The following is a 12,870-nucleotide window of genomic DNA, read 5'->3' on the forward strand; positions in this document are numbered from 1 at the left end:
AGGCATGTTTGCTAACTGTTAGTGGAATTGGAGATAGCTTTGTCCAATTGGGAGTCAATTTGCAACTAGTATTTACCCGACACTGTGCCCGGTGTTCACCTTTTCCCTTATTCGTCCACTGAGCCACCAGACCCGGCATACACACATCTCTATCTCTCTCTCTCTCCCTCCCTCCCTCTCTCTATCTCTCCCTCCCTCCCTGTCTCTGTCTCCCTCCCTCCTTCTCTCTCTCTCCCTCCCTTTATCTCTCTCTCTCTCTCTCTCTCAATCCCGCTCTCTCTCTCTAACTGTCTCCCTCTCTCTTTCTCCCTCTGTCTCACTCACTCTGTCTGTCTCCCTCTCTCTGTATCCCTCAGTCTCTCTCCCTCTGTCTCCCTCCCTCTATCTGTCTCGCTCCCTCTGTCGCCCTCCTCCCTCTGTCTGTCTCCCTCTATCTCCCTCTGTTTGTCTCCCTCCCTCTGTCTGTCTGTCTCCCTCTGTCACCCTCTGTTTCCGTCCCTCTGTCTCTCTCCCTCTGTCTCCGTCATTCTGTCTCCCGCCCTCTGTCTCCCTCCCTCTCTCCTTCTATCTCCCTCTGTCTCCCTCTAGCTCTCCCTCTTTCTGTCTCCCTCTGTCTGTCTCCCTCTGTCTGTCTGTCTCCCTCTGTCTGTCTCCATCTGTCTCCCTCCCTCTGTCTCCCTCTCTGTCTCCCTCTCTCTGTCTCCCTCTCTCTCTGTCTCCCTCTCTCTCTGTCTCCCTCTCTCTCTGTCTCCCTCCCTCTGTCTCCCTTCCTATGTCTCCCTCCCTCTGTCTGTCTCCCTCTCCTTCCCTCTGTCTCTGCCTGACTCCTCCCTCTGGCTCCCTCTATCTCCCTCTCTCTGTCTCCCTCTCTCTGTCTCCCTCTCTCTGTCTCCCTCTCTCTCCCTCTCTCTCTCTCCCTCTCTCTCTGTCTCCCTCTGTCTCCCTCCCTCTGTCTCCCTCCCTCTGTCTGTCTCCCTCTCCTTCCCTCTGTCTCCGCCTGACTCCCTCCCTCTGTCTCCCTCTGACTCCCCCCTCTGTCTCCCTCTCTCTCTCTCTGACTCCCTGTCTCCCTCTCTCTGTCTCCCTCCCTTTGTCACCCTCTCTCTCTCTCCCTCTGTCTCCCTCCGTCTCCCTCTCCATCTCCCTCTCTGTCTCAGTCTCTGCCACTACCTGTCTGTCCCTGTCTCTGCCTGTCTGTCCCTGTCTCTGACCATCTCTGCCGCTATCTGTCTGCCCCTGTCCCTGTCCCTGTCTCTGCCTCTATCTGTCTCTGTCTGTCCCTGTCTCTGTCTCTATCTCTGTCTGTCTGTCTCCCTCCCTCTCTCTGTCTCTCTCTCTGTCTCCTTCCCCCTCTCTCTCTGTCTCCCTCCCTCTCTCTATCTCTCTCTCTCATCTTCTCTCTCCCTCTCTCTCTCTGTCTTCCTCTGTCTCCCTCACTCTGTCTGTCTCTCTCTCTATGTTTCCCTCTCTCTGTCTCCCTCCCTCTCGCTCTCTGTCTCCCTCTGTCTCCCTCCCTCTCTCTCCCCCTGTCTCCCTCCCTCTGTCTGTCTCCGTCTGTCTCCCTCTTGTCTGTCTCCCTCTCTTTGTCTCTCTCTCTGTCTCCCTCTGTCTTCCTCTGTCTCACTCCCTCTGTCTCATTCCCTCTGTCTCCCTTTCTCTGTCTCCCTCTCCCTCCCTCTGTCTCCCTCTGCCTCCCCCCTCTGTCTCCCTCTCTCTCTGACTCCCTGTCTCCCTCTCTCTGTCTCCCTCCCTCTCCCTCCATCTGTCACCCTCTCTCTCTCTCCCTCTGTCTCCCTCCGTCTCCCTCTCTGTCTCTCTGCCTCTCTCTGTCTCAGTCTCTGCCGCTATCTGTCTGTCCCTGTATGTCGCTGTCAACCTCCCTCCCTCTGTCTCCCTCTCCGTCTCTCTGTCTCTGTCCGTCTCTGCCTCTATCTGCCTGTCCCTGTCTCAGTCTGTCTCTGTCTCTATCTCAGTCTGTCCGTCTCCCTCCCTCTCTCTGTCTCTCTCTCTCTGTCTTCATCCCCCTCTCTCTCTGTCTCCCTCCCTCTCTTTATCTCTCTCTCGCCTTCTCTCTCCCTCTCTCTCTCTCTCTCTCTCTCTCTCTGTCTCCCTCTGTCTCCCTCACTCTGTCTGTCTCTCTCTCTCTCTGTTTCCCTCTCTCTGTCTCCCTCACTCTCTGTCTCCCTCTGTCTCCCTCCCTCTCTCCCCCCCTGTCTCCCTCCTTCTGTCTGTCTCCGTCTGTCTCCCTCTTGTCTGTCTCCCTCTCTCTGTCTCTCTCTCCGTCTCCCTCTGTCTCACTCCCTCTGTCTCCCTCCCTCTGTCTCCCTCTCTCTGTCTCCCTCCCTCTGTCTCCCTCCCACTGTCTACCCCGGACTCCCTCCTTCTGTCTCCTTCCCTCTGTCTTCCTCTCTCTCTGTCTCCCATGTTTTCCCTCTCTCTCTGTCTCCCTCCCTCTGTCTGTCTCCCTCTGTCTGTCTCCCTCCTTCTGTCTCCCTCTATCTGTCTTCCTCTTTCTGTCTCTCTCTGTCTCCGTCCCTCTGTCTCCCTCCCTCTGTCTCCCTCCCTCTCTCCCTCTCTGTCTGCCTCCCTCTGTCCCCCTCTCTCTCTGTCTCCCTCTCTCTCTGTCTCCCTCTCTCTCTGTCTCCCTCCCCCTGTCTCCCTCAGTCTCCCTCGCTGTGTCTTCCTCCCTCTATCTCCCTCTCTCTGTCTCCCTCTGTCTGTCACCCTCTGTCACCTCACCCCAGCTTCCCGGGCACACACACAGCCGCACCTGAGTACTTCGCAGGTCTTTAAAAGACCATTTACTGGGAGAAGTTATGCAATAGATGAGGCATAGTGAGAACAAAGCTTTCAAAGGAATGCCTCTTAATTAGCAGCAGTTATGTGCTAAGTGCCCGTTAATACCTGTGTCATCCCGCGACACACCCACCATTTGCAGGCGACACAGTACTGTGTCGGGACACACAGTTTGGAAAGCTCTGATCTAGAGTATTGAGGCAACTCAAGAGAGTAGCCTGAAAATTAAAATACCCCCACTTCGAACGATTCCTTGAATGCCATCAGGTGAGCAAAGTGTGTAAACTCTCCCCAATCTAGATGAGGTCCCTTAATCCAGACTTCTGTCCATCTGTTTCTCCATCCTTTAAGCCTGTCAAGCATCCATCCATCTATCCAGCTATTCATGTTTCCACCCGAACATCCACCCTTTCACCATTCCATCCATCTACCCTCTCATCATTACAGTCTTGCATCCATCCTTCTACTCACACTTCCAACCATTCCTCCATACATTTACCTATTTATCCATAAATTCATTTTCATCCGTCCACCAATTCACCCTCCTTGTATCAACCCACCAATTCCTCCTGTCACCCTTCCATTCAGTCGTCACTTCATCTAGCTACCCATTCATCCAGCCTTTCATCATTCCAGACACTTTCTTTCACCCACCAATGTAAATCTTGTTTTCCCCTCCCATCCATCAGTCCTTTTATCTTTTTATCCTTCTATTCATGCTTTCATCCACAGTTCCTTCCTTATTTTTATGTCCTTGCTTTTGCTCTTCTTTCTGAACCTCTCTCCCACTCTCTCTTTCATTTCTTCTCTTTTCCTCTTAATTTCTTTGTTGTGGTTAACTCCTGATCACTGTGTTATCATTTTCCTTTACTTTTGATTTTTATTAGCTTTTGTCAGCAGAGCTGCAGCCAGGTGAGGGTCACAAATAACTATAATTATCAACACTACCCCCACTTAAGCTGTGAAAGCGGGGGTTTTATGATGCCACTGCTTCAACTCCTCTCCCCTGCAAACTCCAACAAGCCACACCTGAGGTTGTGTAAATCATGCCTAGCTCTCACTGCTTGCTACCTTTGCCTGCTAATTAGAACATAGCTGCAACAACCCTGCAGCCGAAGAATAACTGAGGGAAAGCCCCCAAGTAATCCTTCATTTTGCATCTACCCTTTTATCTTGTGTCCAGGTTTATCTCTTGTGAAGTACTTTTTTACTTCATGTAGATTTTGTCTGTTTTCAGCACTGTTCAGTGCAGCCTTCGTCTCAACTCCTCTGCCCTTGTTGATCTCTCAATGGCTCCATACTTACTGAAACCTCAGCCACAATGAAGTGAGCTCCATAAAATTATTTCAGTCCAAAGAGAAGCATTTACTTGGGTGCAAACAGCAGTCTTATCTGGCATTTGTGACTTAGTATAATCTTTGAGACAGACATTTTTCTTACCTTCTCCTGTATAATAACATGGATTTACCAAGGCCACTGTGATTAGGCCTGCTGACTTTAACTGTAAAGTACTGTAGAAATTTTGATTCTGCCCTCTAGTATCAATTTCTATCAATTTCTATTTTTAAAATGTGTATCCTTTATCTATTACACTCTAGGAGAGTCATATTTAGTTTAGTGGAGGAAGATAAATTTTATAAATCGGAGGGTCTCTGTTATATTCTGTATTAGATATAATGCATTCTCTCCCTAGTTTTCATGATACCTGCTGCTCAGCCTCTGTTTGTGATGTCACAGAAGGTTTATGTATGCCTGAGGGATAAGTTAGAGAGAGCTGGCTGCTCCTGGTGGGGCATTGATATGGCATTTACATGATATCTGTAACTAATATCTCTTAATAAATTTCATCATAAAATCAACATGATCTGCCCACAACGGGTCATTCTTTGATTTCAACAGTCTCCCTCTCAGCAAACCTGCCTCATTTAGAGGTGGTGGAACCACCGAGGCCCTTATTACCATAAGGATGCATTTCCCTGTTTGCACCACGGCGCACCTTTACACAGGTTCACTGGACACAAACAGGGCAAGTGCACTCTCCCAGGGCAGCCACAATGTCATGCTGCATTGGGGGCTGCACATTGAAGTGTTCCACAGTGAAGGCTCCAGCCCACCTGCAATTTCAAGAGGGGAGAGAGATCCCCTTGCAGGCGGGTGCAGTGAGTGACTGCACCCGCCTGCAGAGGGTTGTCAGGGGTGGTTCATGGAATCCCCTATATCACCCAAAAGGACTGTCTTTAGGAGGCGCACTGAAAGTGTGCTATCTTTTTGTGGCACACCTTCAGTGCACCTCCTAAATGCATGTTTGCACCCATAATATGGCACAGGCACAGAGGCAATGTGATTCCCACTCCCATGCAAATGAGGGAAAGCACTCTAATGATAGCACTACATGTGTGCTTGCGCTATCAGTACTGCAGAAGGAGCTGCACAAGTGTCTTTGGCCCCTTTTGTAATACCAAAGTGCCCCGGGGTACACAAAGTAGGCACACATGCCTGTTGCGCCCCCAGGGCACCTTTTGTATTACGGCCCCTGGTGTTCAATGGTAGAACCTTATCTGGCTTCCTTCACCTCATTTAGAGTCATGAGAATTGACACTTCGGAAACAACAGAGCCTCAGCTATCTCCACCACTGGAAATCTGTTGCCATAGGGGTCCCAATGTAAATTCTTTCTGCAATGTGTGCCCCACAAGGCTTATTGGGCCAGGCACGACAGAGCAGAAGTGGCCTCAGTGTGCAGGGAGAAATCTCCCACCACATCAGGGTAATTTTCTTTTTACTGAAACAAATGCCTGTTTTGGAGGTTTGTTACTGTGAAACAAAAGAAAACGGTGAGGTGGCCACCATGATACAGTATTCCATCTGGCTTCACGTTTCTGATGAATGAGGTTTAGCCCCGTCAGAAGAAGCACTTTCATCAAAAACAATACACCAAACTGGACGGGCTACTATTGGGTTGGCGGATGCAGGGCCCCACCCTACCCCCAGGGGTTTGACAGCCACTAAACTATAAACCTTACATCTGCCCCATCATTTAAAAAAACTTGGATTAGACCATACATTATATATTTATTTATTTACTTATTTGACATGAGCATGTTGACATTTTGAACAAAATGCTGTACAAAAAGGCAAGAATGGTACATAGCGTGAACTGCAGTTATAGTAGGAAACGTAACCCAGAGAAGCTGATTGAAACATTTGGACATAGATGCTGATTTGTCAGAGATGGTCAGTGAAACGAAGCAACTAAACAAATTGCATGGAACTCCCCCAAGATGATGTTCATACATTTTTATGCGATGTGCAACTTTAAGTATTCTTTCTCTCCAATTTCAAGAAATGATTCTTTAGAATGGGTTAAAAGTCATTAGGTGTGGAGCTAGCACAGATATCAGGAAACAGGGTGTTACAGTAGTGGGGTCCTAGCAGATAAACTCACCAGAATCTATTGACTATGTGTCTAGGTGTAGGTGTGGCAGGTCATGATGTCAGTGATGTAGTGTGGGGAAGTACCATGAACCGATTTCAACACAACTGTCATTACCTTATACTCTGCCCTGTTTTTAGTTGACAGTCACCAGCCTGTATGACCAAAGGAAGTGGCGGACTGCCTTGCATGTTAAAATATTGATGATTGCACAACCCACACCTCTATATAAGGGTGTTGAGCTCTGTCCATGATACCTAACTTCAAGACAAGTACACATGAAGATGATCTTTGGTTTCTTTTTGTAGCGATGTCCTTGGAAAAGTCTTATGGGAGCTTAACGTTAGCATTTACAAAATCTTTAGTTGCTGTGCCCCCTCAAGCTGGCACTCAAAATTATTACAGCAGAGAACTGACAGGTCAATGGGATGTCATAAACAAAAATGCCTCCAAGGTTTTTTGCATTTTAAAAGAGTGTGGCCATTGGTCAAGGACAGCTAGCCAAAATGATGTTTTTAAAGGGGTTTTGTGTTTATGTTGAGTAGAGGAATTATGATTTGCACAGTTGTAACAGCTGATCTTACTAGAAGAACTAAAAGAACCAGAAAGACGATAAAAATAAGCAAGGAAAGGACAGATCGATGGAGTATCTCTTGCTTATTGTCTGAAAAGACAAACTGAGAGGAGGAGTGAACTAGGAGATAAATAGGTAGAGGAAAAGAAGATGATCTTCCACAAGTTACACTTGAGATAAGTGGACGACCATATCAAAGGGCATGTTGAGCTCCAAATGATCAAGGTGTCCCCTCCACCTTCATTAATTTTGAAATGGGGATCATTGAACAAAAAAGCACAGATGACATGATTGAAGATTGTTTAAAACTCCACGCAACCCTCAAGGTACCCAGGCTATCATACATTAAACCATCTTTGGAGCAAATTGGCCTATCAGAGCTATTCACCTCTCCCTCCTCTTGCTGGGGTTGTCCAAAGGCCATGCTGATAAATATGTTTTTGGTTAAGGCTTTTCCAAATATAGCAGCTGCTGATAGACACAAGACTACCATGTCCATTTATAAGCTGGTCCTCACACAGGTAGGCATTTAATTTCATTTAAATTACATTCAGAACCAACAGCATTGTTTTGTATTAACAAGATTCCCTTTTTAATTACCTCCCCCTCATGTTGGGATATCCCTCAAACAACTATTCGATATCTGAGCTTTTCCTCTGCTTTTATGATGGTGAATTCATCCAATCCAATTTGCAAATTGTGTTTTTCCTGTCATTTTTATAAATTTCCAAGGGTAAAGGGTGATTTTACTACTTTTAAAATTATTTTCATTTTGTCAGTGTAGGCCAGCGCCTCTGTTTCTTCAGCAGTTGTACTGCCCTCTGGTATGTTCTTCTATGGTGTCCTTCATATTGTAGATATTAAATATTAAAAAGAATGTTGTTTGTGGCTAGGTAACTGGATCAGTGTTGCACTGGATTATGGATTTTATTGGGTTTTTAACTTTTTATGAGCTGGCAGCTAAATGGGCTGAAGGAAGGGGGAGCAATCTTAGAAGAAAATGCACTGTTTGTTCTTATATCTTACCCTTTGCACTATCCCTCTGCATGACAACAGTATGAGCCAGATGATGATATTGGATGTATTTTTATGTTTTTGTGTTATAATCTCATAATGTTTGTGATGGTCATGGAACGTATTTTATTTTCTTGTTTTTCTTTTAACCAGAGCTGTGCTTTTATGCAGCAGAAGTGCAGTGACTAAAGATATTTAAAGTCATATCTCATACCTATTGTTCAAAGCGATTAAATTGTACTTTTTGATGGGAAAACTGACATTTAACAATGGAATGTACTTTGAAGGTTAATCAAATATTGATGCCAAATTCAGGAATGGAGATCTTGAAACATTTCAGGGCCATTCTGTAAATGAGAGAAGCATTCCTAATGTTTCATATGAATTAAACAATGACCACAATATTAGCCAAGAATTAAAAATATCTAAAGTTAGGAAATGTAGAAAGATACAATAGTATACTACTGTGATTCATGTATAACTTACCCATAGTAGCTTGGCAAATTATTAAATTCATATATAACTTAACAAGAGTAACTCGACAAATTAAAAATTCAGGATGGCCCTCATGTTTATAAAGCAACACAATCATCAGGCCCTTAGCTGATCAGCAAAAAGGGACTTGATGACAACAGGCATAGCCTCATTTCCAGGAAAACAACCCACCACCTAATGGACTAAAAGTATAATGTGTCTGGTGCTTGCCATACAAGAAGTTTACACCTCAACATCCTTTATATTTCAATTGTAAGTCACATTATTTTAGCACCTTTTTCATACCTATTCCTTAGGAGTATGTTAGATGCCTGTTGGGGAACTTGTTTTCTACCCAGGTATGTGGTCTGGTAAGGTCAGTGTTGTTCCATTCTCTAAGAAACTCTTGCAGACTAGAGATAGTATCCTAATAAGACTAAAGTGCATCTCAATTTCACTGTAGTACCCCTAATGTGCCAAGAAATAAACACATGTCTCTGTTTTAAAAATAGCTAAATAAATACAATGTAGATAATGGGAAGATCATGGTATTTCGGAAAGATGAACATCACTCAAAGATTTGTCCTATATTCAGACCCAATTTTGAAGCTTCATCCATGATACAAGTACATGCTTACCTCTACTATTCTCTTCCAGGTGATCCATGATGATTGAGAAGAACCTGTTTTGTAGTATTTTTGTGATCTGCATCGCATTCATCATGGTGACCAATTCCCATATGAATATTGAGGAAAAGACCATCATGGAAAACAGTGCAACTAACGACATGAAAAAACTGCAAGAACTTCTTCCACCAATCTCAATAGTAGGTCGGTAAATTTAGATTCCCTTTTTAAAGCCTTTTAGCATCAGGGGGTTGTGAGAGGGGCCATTGTTCTGTGCATTCAGAAACATTGATAGAAAATAAGATAATTTCACTGATTGAGGACGCTTCATGGGGTGAAATGTCAAGAAACCAGGAAATCTTATTTTTTACACTAAAATGACAGAAAGCATGGCAGTAAACTCTCATCATAAGCCTTACATTTGAGTATTGATTACAGCTGGAATTCTAGCATTCTTGAGGACTTCATAGGCAGAACAAGTTATGTGCAACCATTCTTACGTGATAGGACTATACTGTTTGATAGAAATTGTTGAAACATTAATGTTCTAAACTTCAGTAAAAGTTCCCTTATTCTTTGCACCCACTGCAATTATTGGTTTCAGGGCAAGATAAACAGAAAGAAATATGATTTCTTAGTGTTAGCTATCCTACTAGCAAACAGTAAATACAATAATCATTACGAAGACAATAGGTCTGGTTTACAAGTCAAAGTGCTAGTGTATGTGGGTGTGAGTGAATGTGTCAATGAGTTAGTGGGTGAAAGTAGGAGTCAGAATCAGAATCAGAATAAAGCTTTATTTCGATTGTGAGACAACAATCATAAAAAGCACATATAAAACACGGAGATTAAACAATTTAAAATATATCTCACTTTTTAAAAAAAAGAGTGATTAAAATGTAATTAATAGTACATGTGACTAAGGCAATCATCATGATTCTAAGTAACAATACTCTTTCTCTGATAAAGAATTTTTCTAAAAAACATGTATAACCTCCAGGCAACATGTTCATTGTCTAGGAACTGGAGCTTCATAAAGGCAGGGCGACAATATCTCAACCCCCATTTCTGTAAAATCGATAAGATCCAGACCTTTCTTGCCTCCCGATAGAATTTACAAAATAAAACAGTGTGTATAGACGATTGGGGGGACGAGCTGTCACATGGACAGAGTTGTAAATCACTTGCCCAATCATTCGGAGTGGGGAAAGAGACAAGCCTGTGTATTGTCCCCAGTCTGAATCTTAATAGTAAAAACCTATCATAGACACCCGGTACAAAAACTAGATATGGCTGCAAAGCTAAAAGTTGTGAGAACCATCTGGTGCTGCAACACAGTGGGCTTAGTGATTTCCCTTGATAGGCTTTGACGTTCCAGGAATAAAAGGGCCTCTTTTCCAAGATTTTTCCTGGAAACCGTGGTGACGGTGCTGGGGTTGGTGAAGTGTCCCGGTTTACCCATATCTTTTGTAGAAACTTGAATGAACTTAACCCAGGGTATCCTTTGTGCTCCATCCAAACTAAGGCTATCCTGTAATAAGTCTCTGTTAAGAATGGTCTCATCACATGACCAAATCCTGTGCCACAGGAGAATAGGCTCTACTTTGATAAGATCGGAGAGACCCAGTTCAGCATGAGAGACATAAGTGGAGGTACTAGAAGAAGCTGATAAAACATATTTTTTTAGAAAGCATTTTCAATTAATTGAATTGAATTAGTGTTCGCAAAACCCCAAAACCCCAAATGAGACACATTTTGCTTTGTATATTTTTAAAAGTTCTAGTGGTGGTTTGCGCCCCAGTTTTTTTTGCAAAGCTGGCTAATGCAGACATAGTTCTAATTAATGCCAGCTTTTTAGCTGCAACTGCCTGGGCCCAGGTGTCATTATGGCTAAATAAAATACCTAAGTAAGAAAAGCTGTTAGTAGTAGTGATCAGGTTTCCATTCACAAAAATGTCCCTACACCTTTGGATCCCATGGCCACACCTAATTATGAAGGTTTTTGAATTATTGATTCTGAGATCCAAATCCTTCATAAAGTTATAAAAGTTATTTAAGGTCTTTTGCAGGCCTTTCTGGGTACGAGACATAATCACAGCGTCATCTGCATATAGCAATGCTGGGATAGGGCGATTAAGGAGTGCCTGTCCTATCCCATTAATGTAAAGGTTAAAAAGAAAGGGGGCTAGGACACAACCTTGCCTGACCCCCTTTCCAATGGGGAAAGAGACAGTACGCTCTCCTCCCAATCCAAATCGCACATGTGATTTTGCTCCGTTATAAAGGAGATGGATAAAATTAATGATATTTCATCGACCCCCAGCAATGACAAGATTTCTCAGAGCTTTGAATGCCTTACGCAGTCAAAAGCTGCCGAGAGATGTATAAAAACTAAGTACAGGTTTCCCTTTTTAGCTCTAGTGTACTTTCCCATAAGGATCGCTAAGTTTAAACTCTGCTCCACAGTCCCCAAACCTTCTCGGAAACCGTATTGGATATCTGATAAAATTAGATTTTCCTCAGCCCAAAGCTGTAGGCGTTCTAAAATGATGCGTCCCACAACCTTGGCCATAGAATCCAACAAAGAAATGGGCCTGTAGCAAGATGGGTCCTGACGATCCCCCTCTTTAAATATGGGGACAATGGTAGATTCCACCCAAGTTGGTGGAAAAGCAACCTTGCAGCTAGCCATATTTGTGTGATTATAGGGACCCACAAGGTGACATTAGACTTGTACAGGTCCACGGGAATCCCATCGGGCCCAGAGGCCTTCCCACCTGCACTTGCGGAGAGTGCCCTGCTCTCTTAATCAATTCTAAAGTCTAGGTTTAATAGCTGGTTAATAGTTCCTGGGTTTTCACTATCTTGGCCGTTACTGATGCTTGTACCATAGTATATTTTAGAAATGTGTTCGACCCATAGACCCTCTGAGATAGCTACTTCAATCGTTGGGCCCCCTGCCGGAGTCAAAAACTGTGTTTTAACCGCTTTCCAAACGACAGCACTGTCTTTTAAGTGTGCAGCCTCTGTAAGCGTCTCCCATGCTTCTTTTCTAAGGGCATTCTTCCTTTCTTGAAGGGCTAATCTATAGTTCTTTCTGGCCTGTCTAATGTTGGCAATGTTCCTTGGAGCATTGTGCAGCTCCTGTTTCAGGTAAGAGTGTACACAAGAGCAATTTAGGTCAAACCACCGCTGGGGGGCAGACTTTTTCCCCCCTCGTTTGAACATTACATCTTGAACCACAGCTGCTAAGTTTAGGAATGAGGACAATATACTCTCCGGTGATGCTAATTCATTCAGGCAGATATCAATATCAGATCTACACCTTGTGATTAGTTTTTTATTTACTACATCAGGATCCATCAAATTCCAACGGAGTGTGTATCCATTGACTTTGGAAAGTTTTAAATTAGCCAGAGCCTCATCTGTCATCTGTTTATTTCTCCCCTGACCACTCTCGGGAAAGGTCGTCTGATACATAAAGGAAAGTGGTCACTCACTGTGTTTGTGTCGACTTTAAAAGTGAGTAATCTAGAGGCGAACATGTTTGATAACAAGATATAATCTATTATGGACAATGTCCTCTACCATTAAAAGTCAGCGGCATCAAAATAGGTCTTGTACATAGATCATTAACAAAACCTAGATCTAGGTTAAACACCAGTTCGTTAAAAAGTTCCCCTGTACTCTGGTGACAGAAGTTAAGTTGAAGTTGAAGTTAAAAATATTTGTAGAGCGCACTGTGACCGGGCGGTTTCCAGGCGCTAAGGGATTACTAGAGGCGAAGCAGGGGGGGTCTGGTGGAGGGGAACGCCTGGGCGAACAAGTGAGTCTTGAGCGCTTTCCGGAAATGCATATAGGAGGGAATTAATCGAATGGTGAGAGGGAGACTGTTCCAAAAGCGAGGGGCAAGGGAGGAGAACCTAGTGCCACCTGCTCGAGACTTGCGAAATC

General features: G+C 44.2%; 1 protein-coding gene across 8 annotated transcripts in view; it reads left to right on the forward strand.

Moving 5' to 3' along the window:
- The window catches only part of ASIP (agouti signaling protein), a 1,080,532-nt gene that overhangs the window by 832,895 nt on the left and 234,767 nt on the right, over positions 1 to 12,870 (forward strand). For all 8 annotated transcript variants that reach the window (XM_085619088.1, XM_085619089.1, XM_085619084.1 and 5 more), the window contains one exon: positions 8,948 to 9,120. In XM_085619088.1, the coding sequence (XP_085475214.1) occupies positions 8,955 to 9,120 (166 nt within the window). In that variant the 5' untranslated portion in view covers positions 8,948 to 8,954. The remainder of the gene's footprint in view (positions 1 to 8,947; positions 9,121 to 12,870) is intronic.

This window comes from Triturus cristatus, chromosome 7 (assembly GCF_964204655.1).
Source record: "Triturus cristatus chromosome 7, aTriCri1.1, whole genome shotgun sequence".
NCBI classification, from domain to species: domain Eukaryota; kingdom Metazoa; phylum Chordata; class Amphibia; order Caudata; family Salamandridae; genus Triturus; species Triturus cristatus.